At 30.4% G+C, this 20,078-nt stretch overlaps 1 protein-coding gene and 1 pseudogene across 1 annotated transcript; one reads left to right on the forward strand and one right to left on the reverse strand.

The window, feature by feature from the left end:
• The first annotated feature begins 6,248 nt into the window (after positions 1-6,248).
• Positions 6,249-10,923, forward strand: LOC121256183 (spermidine synthase 1). The gene is made up of 9 exons (XM_041156853.1): positions 6,249-6,538; positions 7,715-7,791; positions 7,890-8,012; positions 8,616-8,720; positions 9,188-9,260; positions 9,342-9,413; positions 9,539-9,734; positions 10,240-10,369; positions 10,489-10,923. Exons 1-9 carry the CDS (start codon positions 6,346-6,348, stop codon positions 10,552-10,554), a joined length of 1,035 nt encoding a protein of 344 aa, XP_041012787.1. The 5' UTR covers positions 6,249-6,345; the 3' UTR covers positions 10,555-10,923.
• A 177-nt stretch (positions 10,924-11,100) lies between these two features.
• Positions 11,101-12,277, reverse strand: LOC121255060 (annotated as a pseudogene).
• Positions 12,278-20,078: the final 7,801 nt, after the last annotated feature.

The following is a 20,078-nucleotide window of genomic DNA, read 5'->3' on the forward strand; positions in this document are numbered from 1 at the left end:
AATACACTAATAGTATTAGTATATTAGTATTAGTTATTATTAATGCTATATATTATACTAATAGTGATATTAATACTATATATAGTTATAGTGATTAGTATAACTATATTAGTATTAGTTATAGCGATTTAGTATAACTATATTAGTATAAGTTATAGTGATTTAGTATAGTTATAATACTATAAGTTATAACTATAGTCTATATTAGTATTAGTATTAGTTATAGTGATTAGCATAACTATATATTAGTATTTGCTATGGTGATTTTAATTTAGTATAACTATATAATAGTATTAGTATAAATATTATACTAACTATATCACTGATAGTATTAGTATACTAATACTAGTATATCACTATAGTTAATAGTACCCTATAGTAATATAACTATATTAGTATTAGTTATAGTGATTTAAATTTTAGTATAACTATATTAGTATAAGTTATAGTGATTTAGTATAGTTATAATACTATTAAGTTATACCTATAGTCTATATTAGTATTAGTATTAGTTATAGTGATTAGCATAATTATATATTAGTATTTGCTATAGTGATTTTAATTTAGTATAACTATATAATAGTATTAGTATAAATATTATACTAACTATATCATTGATAGTATTAGTATACTAATGTCTAATACTAGTATATCACTATAGTTAATAGTATCATATAGTAATATAGTATTAGCAATTAATACTATAGTGATTTATATAGTAATTTATATATAGGCTTAAAGTGGTATACTAATAGTATTAGTATTAGGCCATAAATCTAATTATTATACTAATGTATATTAGAATTACTAATATTTTTATCAAAATGAATATGTTGAGAATTATTAGGTCAAAAAATATAATTAATACAAGATATTGTTATATAAAATTTATATGAATAATACTTTAGTTTTTATATGTTATTATAAATTTATAGATTAGTGTTTATCCATTAGTATTACAATATTACATGTTGATGTTATTATGCATCCAGCATCTTAGTGTTTATAGTATATTATATATACATTAGTATTACATGCTATTATATTTATACATTTGTAATTTAATGTTACATGGGAGTAATATTGTAAATTTGTAATAGCATGATATTTACATATAGTCATATACTAAACTATTATTAATCAATTTAGTCTATATATTATAATATAAATATATTATTTAACTAGTATATTATTAAGTTTAACTAACTATATAAGATATAGTTGTATAAAATTTAAATAATTAATATATAAAAAAACACATCTTTTTATAAAATATGTATAAAATCGGATGCGGAGGCGGAGTCGGAGGGCCACGTCGGAGTCGGATCAGAGCGGAGCTGGAGTCGGTTCATCAATGACTCCGACTCTGACTCCGACTTTCAAGAGGAAAAAAACTCTGACTCTAACTCTAACAAGTCGGAGCCGGAGTGGAGCTGGTGCGGAGTCGGATTAGGAGTCGAATTTTTACTCAACCCTAATTTTTTCTATGGGAACTTGGGAGTATAAAGAGAAATATTTTAATCGAATTATATAAAAATAATTTTATAAATTAACATAATTTAATATAAATTATCTGATTATAAAATTATTTTTATTATAAAATAGATCTAATAAATTAGCGACCTTAATTTATAAAATTCCTTTTATTAATTTCTCGTGGCTATATCACTCATCAATATAAATATCTTTTTTTCTTTCCTTTCTTCTTTTTCCAGCATTCCTAATGGTTTCTCTATTTTATCCTTTAAAATACATCACCAAAATCTATTTTTTCTATTTTACATATTGATTTTTACAATATACCATACATCAAGTTATCTATTTTTTATATCATTTAAATATTACTTTTTATATTTTTTATTCATTTCAAATATTTTCTTTAACTATCAATAATATCCTCGTATCTTTTGATATTTATAATATCTCCTTATATCTAATGTCATATAATTATGTTCTATTTTAAATTAATCCAAATTTATAAGCTAAACCAAAATATAAATTGATTCCAAAAATAAAGAAAAAAAGATTATATTCATAAGAATATTCTCAAAGTATATTATGAAAACATGAAAGACAAAACACAAAACAACCCTTCTAGTGTATGTATACCCACCCTCTCATCTGAATATCAAAAAAACACTAGTCATAGAATATAGCTACACTCGAAGGTGCAGGATTTTATTTTATTTTACAGTGATGTCATGAAATGTTAAGTATTATTATGCTATAAAAAGAGAGAGAATGATTGAAATGAAAATATAATAACTTTCGAGTAGTGGGAAAAGAGACTAAGAGGAGAGAAAAATTAATTTAAAATATTTTAGAAATATAAATAATATTTTTTTATATTAAGCAGAATTACTGTAGTAAAGTGTATAATAAAGATGAAATATAAAATCTATTAAAATTTTGAAATGGTAACTTTCTTTATATTTTACAAATATATATATATATATATATATATATATATATATATATATATATATATATATACTAGTAAAGGGCAAACACGTGCAATGCACGTGTGCCCAATTGCAAAAATATAAAAAATATTTTTAAAAATAAGAATTTTTTGTAAAATTATGTAATAATAAAATATATATTAATATATATGATTATGAAATGGAATAGTTTTGCTTATGTTTTAATATTTTCTCATTGATCATAAAAAAATATTACATATATTATCTGTAGAATATCTATAACTATAACATAAGAATTTTCACAAACACATTTACATTTATACAATTTTCTATTGCAGATTTAAAACCGACTATTGAAGTTGATGTGCGATCACTATACATTTCTAAATAAAATTGATATATAAAAATAGTAAATAAATTATTATTTATTAATATTAGCAATTTATATATTCTAATTATAATGTAAAAATTTTTAATTCCAAAATATGAGAAGAAATGTTTATCTTGATTGTGAAGCCTCTATTTTTTTGCCACTATAACATAAAATGTTTTTATTTTTTTCATATTCAGTTGTTTTATTGTAATTTTTACATGATATGTAATAAAATGATTGATGTAATAAAATTTAAGTATATGCACAGTCTAAAATCTAAAACACAAACGTAAAATTTATGAAAATATTATTCTTCAAAAAGTAAGTGCGACAATATATCTTAAATTTTGGAGACTTTTTGTTGTTATTATAATTTTATGGGTAATTGATATATTAATTTGGGATGAAAATTATTTTTAACACCTATGTATTTTTCACATCTAAAGTTGTAAATGGGACAAGTAGTAAAAATAAATACAAAAGTAGGGGTAAATTTTTTTAGCAATGCTAAACAACCTCCTAACCTCCACACACTGCATTTTTTAAAAAACAATTCTTAATATTTTTTTTGAGTTTATTCTTTTTAAAATAATTTAATTCTTCTATTCATTATTCATATAATAAATATTTAATAAAAGGAAAAAATAATAAAAATTAAAAAAAAGTGTGGTGTGTGAAAATTGTGTGAATAGTAGGAAGTTATGTAGATTTTTTCAAAAAAATTTTCCCTTCTATTTTTTTTCTCTCAGCGTCATGGACATTATAGACATTATTTGTTTAATGTTTTTAATTATAATATAATAAGAATAAATAAGAATAAATGAAGAACAATAACAGAAAACCTGTAAAAAAAATTATAATAGAGTTTATATTTTTATATCATGAAGTTTTATAATTATATGAGTGAAAATAATATGAATAATTTTATTAATAGTGGAATATTTTTTTTTTTTTTTTTGTTGTCTTACCCACTTAAAATCTGAGGGAAAAAAAATTAGCTCTAAAACCCAGTCGAATTATCAGCAAGAATGACCCAAAACAGCGCCGTTTCCTGCACCGAACGCAACAACCCATCCCCTATTTAGAACGACGCTTTTTTCAGAAGGAGAAAACCCTAAATCTAATAGCAGCCATATAAATACATCCTTATCACATTCCTTCCCTCATTTCGCCCTTTCCGAAATCTCTCTCCATCTCTCTCCCTCTCTTTCTTCTTCTCACCTTTCTTCTTCTACTTCTCTCCTTTCTTCCCTTTCCGTCTGCACTCTTCTTTAGTTTCTTACCTTCTTCTAAACAAATAAACAAGATATGCAAAGAAATTTTAATTTTCTACCGAATGTGGATCTTTTTTTTTTCCATTTTTTTGTTGTAATTTTTTTCTTCTTGCATGCCAGTGGAATATATTTCATGAACCTATTTCGGATTTCCACCCGAACGCAAGCCTCGAAGCGACAAGAGGAACTTCATGAAGACATGGTCTGCAGGTTTTTTTTTTTTTTTTTTTCCGAATGCTTTTGTGTTTTTGGTTTGAAGTTGGTTCATCTCTACATTTTTTTCTCTATACATTTGAACAGATCTTCGCATATTTGAAGATCTCGTGTTCAAATCTGACTAGTTATTTCTTTTTTTTTTTTTTTGGTTTGCTTCCATAGATCTAAAATAGATCCGACTGAGGTTTTTTTTTGGGTATTTTTTCGTCTTCAGATATGAGTGGCGTCATTCGCTGATCTCCAAGTATATGTTGATGCCTCTGTTTTGCTGTTGTTTTACTCTTTCCTTTGGTTTTTTTTCTTTCCATGCTTCTAAGTAAATGAAGAAATTAGTGGGAAAATTTTGTCTGATTTCGCAAAATTTTTTTATCTTAAATATATTTTCTGTTGTGCTTGTAAAATTTTTGATTTTTTTGTTCTGTTTTGTAAAGATCAACATCTACGTATAGCAACCTTTTTCACGCTTAAATTTTTTTTTGTTTCGCACATATATTTGACATACCTATTACATGTAATGAGTTTTGGATTAAATTTTAGAATTTTAATCTTCGAGTCTGTAAATCCTTAAAAAAAAACCGTAGGATATTCAAGAAATAAATTATTGACATGTTATCTATGTATATGCATGTTATGTAAAGAAATTAAATTTTAAAATTTTAATTTTTATGTGTTCTATGTTATGTATACGCATGTTATACATATGAAAGTAATTATGTCCTAGTGTTATGAGTCCACGATATAATTTTGCTAAACTGTAAATAATTGTTTCTGTAATCATAAAATAATTAAATTTGTTTTCATATGTATATGCATGTTATGTAAAGAAATTAAATTTTAGATTTTTATTTTTTATGTCTTCTATGCTATGTATATGTATGTTATGAATACGAAAGTAATTTTGTTATCAGTCGAGGATATAATTTTGCTAAACTGTAAATAATTGTTTCTGTAATCATAAAATACATTAATTTTTTTTCACATCTATAAGTATTAACTATTTCATGAAAGTAAAGGAAATTTCATAATTAATAGAGTATAAAACCAAACAAGAAGCATACCGAGTGCAATCTGAAATCCGAAAGACAAGCAGCAAACTTTTACACCAAAATCAGACCACGAAATTTGGTTTTATAGTAAATCAGAAGCGGTGGAAATAAAGTAAAAATACAATCTAATAACAAATGTGAAAGCAGTGGAAAAGCTAAGTAAAAAAAGGGCAGAATGATAAATCCAGAACATATGTCACAATGCATGAATATCCGCGTGTATGTTAAAATGCATGACCAGCACCGCTTAAAGTAAATGCATGCCGTCGATTGAGTGTAGCCACGTACGCATGCAGTCTGAGCCGTGACAATTAATTCACATATAAATTACTACAGATTGATATGCACATGCAGGACTCGATCATCAAGATTGTAGGATAGAAATGGAAAATGGACAAAAAAGTAGGGGTAAAATCGGTAGGTATAGTATTTTCCTCTACAGTTTCGAAATACTCCTGGCATACTTAGCACCATGTGTTGACTACTACCCAAACCGCCCAACAATGGTTTAGCAAATGTTCAAACACGTGGCTCAATCAATCCAGGTGTGACGCCCTTACGTTGCGACCTTCCCCTCCTCCAACACCTTATAATTAAGAAGTAACCAAACACGACATGATCATCAAAATCTGTGTAATCTACAGGAAGAAAAGAAAAAAAAGTGAAGATAAAGACAAACAAAGGATGCAGAGGGAAAATGATTAAAAAAGTAAGGGCAAGTGAGGAAAAAAATATCAAAAAAAGTGATCGAGTACAACAGAAATAGATTAGAAATGTAAGGGTAAAAAATGAAAAAAAATTATACAACAGCTGTCTGCTTATTGACGCTTATTATATATAAGATACAGTATATATTTATAAATATATTTACAAAAGTGATTGTGAATGCTTTTATATAAAGGCGGCGCAAACCGGGAGGTCAAGAATAAGCTTGTGCGGTTTCAGTTAGGTACAAAGCGGGCCATTCCACTAACGCCAGCTTTTGGGGTTTTAGCGAGCTAGAGGAGAAAGCCATGGCCGAACACAGTGTTGTGGCGTCTACGGATTTTCCGGTGAAGAGGCAGAGAGAAGTTGAGGAAGATAATAATAATGGAGTCTCTGCTTCCACTGTGTCATCCATGGAGCTGGACGGCAACAAAGACCGGCCTGATTGTATATCCTCCGTGATTCCGGGGTGGTTCTCTGAGATTAGCCCAATGTGGCCTGGTGGGGTTTTCTTCCTCTCTCACTGTTCGGAAACCCCATCTTTGTTTCTTTTAAAATACTGGAGAAAAACATTTGCCTTTTCAATCTCATTTTATCTGTAATGATTCTCCGCGACCAAACTGGGCATTTATTGATTTTGTTAAATACAAAAAACGATAGTCTTTTGTGTACTATTGCTTGTGGGGTTTATGCATAAATGGTTATATGTATGGTTAGTCATGTGAGCGTATTATTTTGTTTTTTTAGACCTAGTTCGATGATTTTTTGTTAAATCTGTCTTCAAATTTTGTCTTTGCTTTGAATTTTGATTATAGAATGTCTACGTAACCGATAAAAAAAAAGAATGTATACGTAGTTTAATTATTTGTTTCGTCCTCGTTTAGTTGTTTTCTCTAAGGGTATTGCTTTGTTTAGCTCGAAAGAATGGATATGACTATTTCAAATGCTGTATTAACTTTTTACCTTTTTATAGTATTACCGTGCACTCTTTTGTTTAGGATTTTATATCGTGGGTTGTGGCCAATGAACAGTAGTAGCTAAAGTGGCCACTCCATTCCTTGAAAATAGGTGGAGGGCGGCGTTGTGGAATAAACACTTTCTGTTTCCGTTCATGACTTACCAATAATTTAAAAAAAATAAATCATCGTCATGTTTGTTTATGTGCAGATTTGAATTGTCTTTGATCTTCTTTGATATATGAATATATCATATTTCTCTTCGCAAATGATTTTAACGAGCCCTTTCCTGGTAGCATTTTCATCTAGAATGTACTTGTTATTTGTTAATCATTGCTAGACATGTGTATGCGTGGGTGAAGGGGGTGGAGTTAGGTTCTGAGTATTTTGTTTGTTTGACGAGTGAACCTGTCTTGTGCCACTCCCTGTAGTCTATCTGCTAATCAATTTATTAATTTGTATAAAGGTAGATCTTCGGCCAGCTATGATTTTAGATTTTCATGCCAATATAACTCTTAAATACATGTTTCATGGTATTTCTCCATTTATAGTGTCTAGGAAGCTGAAGTCCTCGTATATACTGTAGCCAAATATGATTTTTAGCATTATAGTGCATTTTCGTTCTTCTTACATTGGCATCTTTTTTTCCACCCGAGCTATTGATTCCATAAAATCAGTCTTTAATTGTTGACTTGACTCTGAACTGTCTGATAATACACAGGAGAGGCACATTCCTTGAAGGTTGAGAAGATATTATTCCAAGGAAAATCTGACTATCAGAATGTCATGGTTTTTCAGGTTCATAATGCTCAAGGATAATAAAAGTCATATTTTTCCACCTTTATGTGAGCTCCCTTGTGATTAAACTCTGGTCTTGTAATTTTTTTTATTTGCAGTCATCAACATATGGAAAGGTTCTTGTTTTGGATGGGGTAATTCAGCTCACTGAAAGGGATGAATGCGCATATCAAGAAATGATCACTCACCTTCCACTTTGCTCAATTCCAAACCCAAAGAAGGTCTTCGTATACTCTTGGACCTAAAGAAATTACTTGAAATACTTTCATGTTCTTCATGATGCTTTCACTCACGTGCCAATCGATCATTTTCTGATTAGAGTATATTGGTAGTTCCAAGGCTGGAACCTTGTTGACCCATGGCATACTTGTAAAGATGGTCTATACGGTTATACATGATGAATAGAGGCTTAACAGCACTAGTAATATGCAAAGGACCTTGAAATGATTAATGAGATTAATTGGACCGCATTGTCATAAGTTGCACCACTCTAAGTGTCTTTGATTACCTAAAAAAATATTTTCTAAGCCTCTTTTTCCCCTTATCATTCCTGAGGAAATTGCAGATGGTTTTTTTTTTTTTTTTTTTTTTTGGGGGGGGGGGGGGGGGGGGGGGGGGGGGGGGGGGGGGGGGGGGGGGGGGGGGGGGGGGCGGAGCACATTCATAACATAGAGAAACTGTAGATGATTGCTTAAATTATTCCATCTCATGTTGTGACTGCCTCTGAAGTCATTCGCTATGTTGATATGGTGAACAAATAGTGTCATATACATTCTTTTTGTTTCCTAGTCTTTTGCTTAACTCAAAAGTTACTGTTTCTCCAGGTTTTGGTTATTGGTGGAGGAGATGGCGGAGTTCTGCGGGAAATATCTCGCCATTCTTCTGTTGAGCAGATCGAGATGTGTGAAATTGATAAGATGGTAGTCAATGTGAGTAATGAAGTGATGAAAAAAACGCATTATATTCTTTTTTACTAGCATAAGGTCAGAAGCTTATGAAAATAGCTGGCTGAATCTGTCACTCTCTGACATTTTCTTTTGACACTGAATGAATTTGCATGTAAGAAAACATTTTTTATGGCCGGATCTCATTTATACATAAGTGCTGGTGATTACGTACCTCTAGGAGTTGTAGTCATCATGGAACACCTATCCATCAAGGTGCAGCCTAGTGGTCAAATGGGCTTGGGATGAGCTGTGGACTTAGACATCCTCAGCTCAATTCTGCACTAAGAGTTAACTTGATGCGCGGTGCTGGTGGGCGGGATCGTATTTTCATGGTTTACTCCCCATGGTGGGTCCAAAGGGTCCTACCTTGGTGAGGTTCCCCATCATAACAGAAAATCACCATGGAACAATTATTTCATTACTTGAAATTTATTTTCCACCTTTTCCAGGTTTCCAAACAGTATTTCCCTGACATAGCAGTTGGGTATGAGGATCCCCGGGTGAATCTTCATATCGGTGATGGTATGATCAGCTAATTCTTTTTCCTCATTCTACTTATTTTGACAAGCATCGATTTTGATGAACTCTTTCGTACTGGTCCAGGAGTTGCATTTTTGAAGGCTGCTCCTGCAGGAACTTATGATGTGATTATAGTAGATTCTTCTGACCCCATAGGTAAGACTATCTCTGCAGCCAATTGCATTTCTTTCTTACTGGGAACATGTGTTTTGCCTTAGAATCTACAAGTTTTCGTCTTCAGAAACAAAGAAAAACACAAGCTTTCTGTTTGTTTTGATCAGGTCCTGCACAAGAGCTTTTTGAGAAGCCCTTTTTTGAATCAGTGTCAAAGGCTCTTCGGCCGGGGGGAGTTGTGTGTACTCAGGCAGAAAGTATATGGCTTCACATGCACATAATTGAGGACATTATGTCAAACTGTCGCCAGATATTTAAAGGCTCTGTTAACTATGCATGGACCACAGTGCCTACATACCCAAGGTGTGCTTTCTGAAGCTTATTTAGTATTCCTTGTTCAGCTCTCTCTCCCACCAAACTCATTCCAAACAGATAGCATATGTGTTGAATGCGTCTTTATGTGTGCATGCATGCATGCATGCATGAGTGTGTTTGTCTATGTGTGTGTATGTAGCAGGGATAATTTGGTTTTCTTTTTGGGCTAGACTGAGTTGCTAGGTTATCATAGGTATGGGGTTAAAAATTGCACGTTGTTGCGTGTCCAGGATTTACTCCCCAGGGGAAGGTCTGACCCTGCTTTGATTCCACATCATTTAAAAAAGTGCAAGTCGTGATTTTGGAGACTACCTTATTTTTTATTAAGTGGTTTCTCTGGATGTTTTTATTTCCGATATAGGGTTATTTTAGCACTTCAGGCCTGGCTAATATTGGTTAGTATCTGCATTGTGATTTGCTCTGTGGGTGGGTGTGTTGGTGGCAAGATGATGCTGAATCACTGATGTTGCTTTTAATGATGTTTGTGTTTCAGTGGGGTGATTGGTTTTATGCTGTGTTCTACTGAGGGACCCCCTGTTGACTTCAAGCATCCAGTGAATCCAATAGATGCAAATGACGCATATAACAAATCCAAAGGACCCTTAAAATTTTACAACTCAGAGGTGCAATTCTGCTTCATCCCAAAAGTGACTTTAATCATAATGTTCTCCCGTCTCATTTGCTTGATTCCTGTTATTCGCATGCATTAAACATTTTCTTTATGAGTCGTTCTTATTTTCAGATTCATACAGCCGCTTTCTGTTTGCCATCTTTCGCAAAGAAGGTGATTGAATCAAAACCAAAATGAGGAAAGTTTCAAGAATTTGTAGCAGAAATGGCGGTTGTAGAATGCCATTTTATCATCTTCACCGCAATGGTCCATCTAGCAGAGAACAATCGAATAAGTCATGGTTTAAATTGATGTTCCAAGTAGTTTTTGCAATTAATGTCACTCTTAGGTGTTAGTTTTAGTTATAAAATTTGGTGGCCATCTTCAAGGATTTTTGTTTTTTGTTTTTTGGTAGTCACCTCCGTTTCTTGAGGTGTGATTCGACTCTCTCAGTTATTACTAATAACGTCGTCCCTATGAACTTTGTGCAAGATTACTACAATCTCTTTAGAGTTTTCAAACTGAACAGATGTGAAGTTCTTTATAGTACTCCAGTATCCTGGGTCCATATCAGAATCCATAACTTCTCATTTTGCTGCCAGAAATGCTGATTCGAATTCGACGGATTAAATCTATTGAGCTTCTGAACGGCCCCATCACATATTATTTATCAATTTGGTAACTTTCTATCTCGATTTTTGTGCAAACACAAGGAATTCATGAATCTTCTCTTCTGCCAAAAAAAAAATCAATCTAAATTTAGAGAGGCATCTTATTGCAACAACATCAGGACATAGGACAGCAAAGATCAATGGTTTATCCCTATTTCTACATAACATGAGATCGATATTAAACGTGGCCAAAAGTAAATCCAAGGAACTGGGAATACTTCTCTTCCCATGATAATTATGCATCAACAGCTTTGATTTCTCTTCCTACTTCCTCATCTGATTTCTTCTCTAAAGTCCGCTTCTTGCAATCATAGAAATATATCACGCAGACCACCCATTTCAGCATACTCCCCAAGCAGAACAAGCTAACATGTACAAGAATTTCTGTCCCTCCTCCATAGCCATCCAAAATAGAGGCATGGCAACCTTAAACCCTGTTCCCAAACATAGAAAACAAACATCAAAAACATCCCTCGCCGCTCAGAACCTTTACTGAAATAAGCAGAACGGGCCAATGCCTTAGCCCCATATGTCCCCTCCAACACCGAGATGACAATACTCATATTCCACACCGCACTCCATTCTAAGAATTTTATTAGCAGTGCTGCAAAAGCCGCTCCACAAAACACTGGAAAGAACACATGAAAGAAAGTGTTTCTCCAAGTAACATCGTAGTTTGTTCCTAACCATGTCAATCCGAGTACAGCACTAGTTGATAAGAAGAGAACATAAAAAGAAGTGATAAAAGTGCCTCTCATTCTTGCTCCGCGAATGATGGGTTTTTCTATCATCTCCTTGAGAGTCATTGGCCTCTGTTCTGCGTATATCTTTGATGCCAAATCAACAGTCACAATCACCGTGCAAATCTTAAGAAGATGAAGGGGCACCAAATAAAGGAAACAAAGTTGAACCAATTGAAGAACTAATTCTTTGTTCATTCTTTCGGTTTTAAAATCAGGTATCGGCCACATTTGAAAGTGATCCGCTGTCTGCTCCAGATTATATGGGATTTCAAGCAGAGTTCTTCGAAGGAAAATTTCACAGTAAACCATGAAGAAGAAAAGAGGTAGGGAAGTGAAAAGAAGGAAGATGATGAAATTTAAATTCTTGCAAACGATTGTTGGAGCTTCTTTAAGGATATCAAGCACCTCCAGTTTCTGGTTTGGCATAGCATCATCGTCCTCCAACAGCTTCTTCTCCAGCATGATATGATTGTCCTCCATCTCCGAGCCCTTCACTTGCAAACTGAGTTTCACCACAGCAGACAGATCAAGATAAGGGTGGAGTTGACTTTTTTTCTTTTTTTATCAAAGAGTTGACTTCTTTTGCCAACGTTAATAGTTTGTTATTTTTCCTACTCTTAATCTTAATTTAATTTAAGTGGGCCACAAAATAGAAAATATACAAAATCTAAGAGTTATAGAAAAGAATTACATAGAGACATTTCTATGTATATTGAAAAAATTTTAGAAAAACATATGGGAATAAGAAAATTATAATATTTTTTTGGAGGGTCAATTTCTATATACAAGAAAAATAAAATTTAGAGAAATTTTAAAAAAAGTTTTGGGGGCCCCTTCGCCCCCACAAGCTCTTTGTAGATCCGGACGGTGCGGTTTGAGATTCGACACTCCTGAATCTTGAGTCTCCGACTCTCTGCGAGCTAAAAGTTTTAGAAAAATATTAAAATCAATTTTTTAAAGGTTTTTTTTTATATGATAATTATAGAAAAATTAAAGTTGCTCTTTTTTTTTTCTTTCTTCCCCCTCTAAAATGAGACTCTAAGGTTTTCCCAGCATTGGCATTTTTTTTATTAAAATTATCTCTAAAATTTGATAAAAAATACATATTTTTTGTAAGTTCAAAATTTTTCGAGCCATAACCCTTTATTGAATTAGTTATTAGATTCATCAAAATAATAATATAATATTATTTTTTAATAATAATACTTTTAATTTATTTTTTTATATTTTAATTTACAATTACATTAATTATATATTAATTAATAATTTAATTTGATATTTTAATACCTTATTATTCTACCTGGGATATACGCCTTTGGTATCAGAGCCATTGGTGATAGTATTGTTATTATTATTTTATCTTATTGCTATTGATATTTCTATCTTATTTTTCCTGATATTTACGATAGATTTTTATTATGCTCATAGTACTAGATTTCGTGATTTGTATGAGTTAAAATGTACAAAATATAATTTAAGAATGGAACTACAAATCTTGATGGATAATATAAAAGATCTTAAAAGACAACAACAATTAATGAGGCAAAATTATACATTAATGATGACTAAATATCATGTATATCAAAGTAGGCAGTCTGCGATAGAATACTATGAAGCTGACTGCACTTTCCTTAGAAAAGAAATTAATTCCATAAGAAACCATCTGAAAATACTTGCTTTATAAAAAAAAAAAAAAAAGAGTAAAGGAATCATTGATACAAATTTTACAAAGATAACCCATAACTAGAGAGAAAAATGTATATTGGGAAGCTTGTGTTGGTAAGCCAGGAAAAACCGATGGTCAGCCCATTCAAGCCAGAGGGCTCTAAGGGTGGTCCCGGTGGTGTTCCATCAAGTTCTTAATCTACTTATTTCTCTTTGGAAATAGGAAATTGTTGAAAATCTGAATCAATGAATTCTTTATTCATTTTTGTTTCATAATTCCTCCGTATCCTATATCAGAGGCATCTGTTTCAACAATTTTAAAAGTATGAGGAGATGGAAGCCCTAAGCATGGTAATTTCTTAATATGAGCTTTAATCTGTTTTATAATACTAGTATGTTCTTCTGTCCAAGGAGGTGGATTCTTTTTTAATCTTTTAAATAATACTTTACATAATGGTCTGAGAGATTGGTAAAAATCTGCAACATAGTTGAGACTTCTTAGAAATCTCTGTAATTGATTTTTGTCTTTTATTTCATCTGAAAATTTATCAGCAAATTCTATTGCTCTACTAATTGGTGTAATAGTTCCTTGATAAATTTCATGTCCAAGGAATCTAATTTTTTCTTGGAATAGTTTTATTTTTGATGAGGAGACAACTAATCCATTTTGTTTGATAACTTGAACAAAAATATTTAAACGTTTCCAATGTTGTTCAATAGATGAAGAAAATATTAATACATCATCTATATACACTATTGAAAAATAAGTGAATGGAGTAAAGATTTCGTTCATAATATTTTGAAATTCACTAGGGGCATTTTTTAATCCAAAGGGCATAACATTCCATTCAAAATGTCCAAAGGGGACTGTGAAAACTGTTTTATATCGATCTTTTTCAGCGATTTGGATTTGCCAAAACCCGCTTTTAATGTTGAATTTTGAAAATATTGTAGCATTATATAATCGGGATAATAAATCTTTTTTATTAGGAATTGGGTATCTAATCCATTGTAATACCTTATTTAAAGGTTTATAATTTATTACTAAACGAGGAACTCCTCTTTCTAGTTCTGTCTGTTTTTTGACATAAAAGGCAGCACAACTCCATGGTGATTTACTTTTCCTTATTAATCCTTTTGTTTTTAAATCATTGATTTCTTTTTTACAATATTCTAGTAATTCGTTATTCATTTGGATAGGTCTCGCCTTGGTTGGAATGTTTTTCTCAGAAAATTCTTTTTCATAAGGTAATTCTATTATGTGTTGTTTTCTATTCCAGAAGGCATTGGGTAGGTTAGCACATATTTCATTTTCAATTGTAATTTTGAAATTATCAATTTTTTGGGTTAATAATGGGTCTTTTAACTGTTCTCGAATTCTTTTATATTTTAATTCTTGTTTTAAGAAGTTTATTTAGTTTTTCTTTCTTCTAATTCTATTTTTTGTTAATAAATTAATTTCTCTGGTTAGTGAAATTTTCTTTAAAGAGTTAATTTCTTTTGGTATTGAGGGAAATATGAATTTAAATTGTATCTCTTGTCCAAGTATTTTAGTAGAGATTCCTTCTTCTGTTACAGAGAAAGGGTAAAGTAGTACAAGAAAGGGATTTCCTAAGATTACTTTGGTATTAATATTTTTTACTAAGATGAACGTTGTTTTAAAGCAAAGTCTATTATTACATATATGTGCATTGGATAATTTATAATTTATATTCAATTTTGTTCCATTGGCTTGGGATAATGTTTCTCTTGTTTTTACAAAATATTTAGAAAGTATTAATCCCTCTTGTATACAATTTAAGTCTGCTCCTGTATCTAATAGGGCAATTGTAGTAAAAGAGAATTCTTGATTAATTAAAACTGTTACTTCAATATACCATTTTTGAAAATTTATCTTATTAAGGATATTAATGAAATTGTCCGTTTTATCTAATGTTGAACATTCTCCCTGTTCAATATTATGTTTTTCTTCATGAAGGTTTTTCCCATTTTTCTCTATTTTTAATAATATAATTTCTTGTAATAGGTGTTCATTTGAAACTTCTAATTTAAGATTGGATGTTTTTAAATTTCTAATTTTCTGTTTTATCTCATTGATTTCCTGTTGTATATCTTGAATCGTAATTTTCTGTTTGTCAGTTTTAAATCTACTTATTATTTCTGAAAAGTTGTAAGGTGTTGAGGATGAAGTTATTGTAATATTTTGATTATTAAATGTATCTTTTAATTTTTCTAAATAATCTTTTCTTTCTTGAGGGTTGTTGATTTTGTCTATTAATTCTAATATAATGTCTTCTTGTTTTGAAAGTACATTAATGGTTTTGTTACAAATACAATTATCCTTACTTAGACAATTACAAATATGTACTTCATCTTCTTCTAATTCACTATCGGAAGATTGTTCTGAAAAGCTTGATTCTTTTAATTGATAAATTTCTTCTTCTGAAGAAGAACTGACCTCATCTTCACTTGAATTTATTATAAAAATATCCATTAATTTGTCTTTTAGTGTTTCGGATATATCTAATTTATTAATTTGTTGTTTGACTTTACAGTTTGATTTGTAATGTCCTATTTTTCCGCATTTATAACAAACAATCTGCTTTTTCTTTTTATTAGTCTTTTTAAGATTTTTTAGTGGCTTATTATATATTTGTTTGTCTTTTGTCTTTTTATAAGGTTTTCTGTATTTTCGTTTTTTATTGGAATAATTGTTATAAACTCTTTTTCCCTTTTTGTGTCTTCTTGAGGGGGCTAATAAAGGAGTGTAACCAAATTGTTCACAAAAAGTACCTAATTCTTTTCTAGCAAACTTCTTTTCTTTCTCCATTTGCTTTTTTAATCTTAAATCATTGCACATAGTTAATCCAGTTCTGTTAATCTTACTTATTATATCACCATATGTAAGATTATGAAAATCAATAGTACCATCTGATCTTAATAATGATTCTCGTACCTTTTGGGCGAAGTAATATGGAAAGTCCGACTATGAACTTTTCCTTCCAGTATGGCTGTTGACAATCATTTCTGATCATAACTTTAGTTAGAAATACATCTTTATACCAACGGAAATCAGATAATTGAGGGCATTTAAGATTAATCAATAAATCACTAGTTCTTTCTTTAAATTGAACGGGATCACCTACAAAGTGTTTAGTTAATGCATATATTAATGTATTGACAGCATCTTCTAGGGGTAAATCATTTTCCGTTTTAATTATTTGCATATTTTCATCATATTTATAGGCTGTTAATATACGTAACCTTTCATCATATGAAAGATAATGATCCCACAAGCCCTTTAGTTGGCCAGTAAATCCTGTAACAATAATGTGTGCTACCTGATGATCAGTTTTTCTATTACTTTTATAGACATTGGCTACCATAATCATTTCTTGAAAATGATTTAGTATTTCGTATTCAGATAATCCGTCTATATTCCATTCGTATAATACATCTGGTGCGAAGGCTGATCTTACTACATGTTCTCTTTCCTTGAATTGCATATCCGGTGGAGTAGGTCTGGGATACCAATTACGAGTAATAGAGACATGATGTTTTGAATCTCTAGCCGAAAAGTTATTAACATGATCTCCTCTAATCTTGTTTATCTGTAAATCTAGATTTTTAAATTGGTTTTCAATATTACTAATTTCAGAGTCAGATATTACGGGTGAGTCTATTTTGCTTAATACATTAATATGTGGTTGTTTTGAGGTGGTGGCAGTGTTACTAATAGTTAATTTTTCTAATTTACTAGAGATCTGTTCCAATAAATCATTTTTGTTTTTGGAAAAGATCGATTTTAAATGGGATGGAATTTCGTGGGGAACAAATAAGGGAGTTTCTTCTATTTCTTTAATAGTGGGTTTTATAGGAGATATTTGGGTTTCAATCCTTTCTAATTGCTTACCTATGATTTTTAAATATAAATTAGTATAATTGTTTTGTTGTATTATATTATCAAGGTTTTTTTCAGTATTTGCAATATTATGTTTTTTTATTGGTGTAGCCAGAATTTGAGTATTCCTTTTATTGTACTTGATGGCTTCAAAAGAGGGATATTCTTCATAAATAATTTGGTTATTTTCTCCTTTAATCCATTGATTAGTAATCCTGTTTATGGTAGATAATTGGTTTGATTTATATATCTCAAACCATGTAAAGAAAGGAATATTGATCTGTATTTTCTCTAAATTTTCGTAATATTTTTCTTGAATATAATCTCTTTCTATTTTTGTAAAGGTTGAGAAAAATGTTATTCTTTTGTGACTATTTTCTTTTTTCATATAATCTTGTTTGAGATATTTTTTGTTAATTTTAAATTCTTCTTTATTCAGGGTATATATTTGGGCATCATCTCTAACTACTTGAGAATACGTCGGAGAAGAGGGTTCTTTTTCAGGATTATGGGAGGTAGATGCTCTATCAGGATGGCTAATAGCATAAACTGGTGTATCAATAATGTTTCCAGGAATGATCCCTCGAATCTGGGTGTCAAGATTTTGGGATCTAGTATCAAAAGATCTGGTGTCAAAATTTTGGGATTTATTTCTAGAAATTGATGTAAGAATAGATCTAGGTGTATGATAACTGGAGGGTGCTAGAGAGGAATAATGTGAGAAAGATCTTCTAAAAGGCTGAAAAGCTATTTGAACCGTCCCATCCGTTTTTTGATCTATATATTCGAGATTATCTTTAAAATTATTTTCTATCTTGGGTGTTGAGGTGATATTTTCTAATTGTCATTCATTAGGAAGTGTGACTTGATTCCAATTGATTTGTTTAGGAATTTGTATAATAGAATTTTGTGTGCTAGATTGTAATAATAATGTATATCCTTTAGGGCTAGTAATTAGAGCTTGTGGTTCTAATGTTGTTTTCATTAATTTATAACGAATCCTGTAAACAACTGTTAAAGCATGTGACCCTTTCATCATTTGATAGCCATTTGTTTTAATATTTAGTATTAAGGCGTGTAAAATGTTACCATCAAATAATGATAAAGAATAATTGGGATAATAGTTAAAATAGACCGGTCCTTGGAACAAGCTGGATTCTACCATTCCAAGTAATGAATCATGAAAGTTATAATGTCTTCTGTCTCTTAAGCAAAGCAATACTGAGGTATTTAAGCCGTTTCGAGTGAGTGGTTTTATAGCTACTTGTACTAGTCCAATATGAATAAAAGAATAATTTTGCTTTTTGTGTTGATCAATAGCCTTTTTTGTTAAGAGATGTAATGATTCATAGTCATTATTTAAACTAATAGTTTTCTCTACTGTTTTAATTGTATAATTTGTAAGGAATGAAAATTTAGAAGAAAAAGTAGAGATTTTGTATATTTGGTTTTTTGGAACATCGGGAATTGTTCAATCTTGTAGATTTCTTTCTATATCTAATATACTATTGTCTTCTTGATTAATATTATTAGATTCTATAGGGATGCTAGTGGTAGATTCATTAGGTTTGAATAAAGAATTCATTGATTCAGATTTTCAACAATTTCCTATTTCCAAAGAGAAATAAGTAGATTAAGAACTTGAGGGAACACCACCAGGACCACCCTTAGAACCCTCTGGCTTGAATGGGCTGACCATCGGTTTTTCCTGGCTTACCAACACAAGCTTCCCAATATACATTTTTCTCTCTAGTTATGGGTTATCTTTGTAAAATTTGTATCAATGATTCCTTTACTCTTTTTTTTTTTTTTTATAAAGCAAGTATTTTCAGATGGTTTCTTATGACATTTAATAATATGTTAATTAATAATTTCTGGTTTGGCATGGCATCATCTTCCTCCAACAACTTCTTCTCCAGCATGATATGATTGTCCTCCATCTCGGAGCCCTTCACTTGGAAACAGACCTCGTTTGTTTTCAGAAAATATCTTATATCATTTCATCTTATCTCATTTAATCATTAAAATTTTTTCAACTTTCAATACGAAATAAAATAAATAATTTAATTTTTTTCAAATTCTAAAATTAAAAAACTATATTAAAAAATATATTCTAACAATATTTTATTTAATTTTTTAATTTTAATCTCAATTTATTTTATCTCATCTAGAAAAACAAACGAAGTCTCACTACAGCAATCAGATCAAGATATGGGTGGAGTTGACTTTCTTTTGCCAATCAGATCACAAGGTTGAAAGTGGGCTCCATAAGGAGGCGCAGTGGCAAACCCGCAAATTTTCTTAAGGGGCCAAGATGTTTATGTAAAATCAATTAAAAAAAATTACAAAATCATAAATAATAACTGAATTTTATAAATTAAATTTCAATAATTTTCCAAATAGCGTAGAAATAAAATTTTAAAAACCCAACTTAATATCTGCTTTAGATTTTTGACAACAATATTTCATAGAATAATATTTATCCATTATTATTTTTGTAAATATGAAATATTTAGAAATTTTTTTCTCTATAGAAACTATCAAGTGATCTTTTAAAATGTCATCTTTCATTCAAATATCCAAGCTATTTTATCAAACTTCATGTAAAATCTATAATCTGTTTTGGTGTCACATTAAGCATAGAATGCTACAATTGAGACATTAAATAAACTTTTCATTACTCAATAAAGTTTAGAGGATAAAACATTTCCATTATTTTTCATATAAATCATCAATCTTAAA

The sequence above is a fragment of the Juglans microcarpa x Juglans regia genome, chromosome 3D (genome assembly GCF_004785595.1).
Source record: "Juglans microcarpa x Juglans regia isolate MS1-56 chromosome 3D, Jm3101_v1.0, whole genome shotgun sequence".
Lineage (NCBI taxonomy): Eukaryota > Viridiplantae > Streptophyta > Magnoliopsida > Fagales > Juglandaceae > Juglans > Juglans microcarpa x Juglans regia.

Bases quoted from the DNA above. Each gene is read 5' to 3' on its own strand.
- LOC121256183 (XM_041156853.1), top strand. From the start codon at position 6,346: ATGGCCGAACACAGTGTTGTGGCGTCTACGGATTTTCCGGTGAAGAGG. The intron at 7,792-7,889 runs GTTCATAATGCT...TTTTATTTGCAG, and splicing joins AGAATGTCATGGTTTTTCAG to TCATCAACATATGGAAAGGT. The intron at 8,721-9,187 runs GTGAGTAATGAA...CACCTTTTCCAG, and splicing joins TTGATAAGATGGTAGTCAAT to GTTTCCAAACAGTATTTCCC.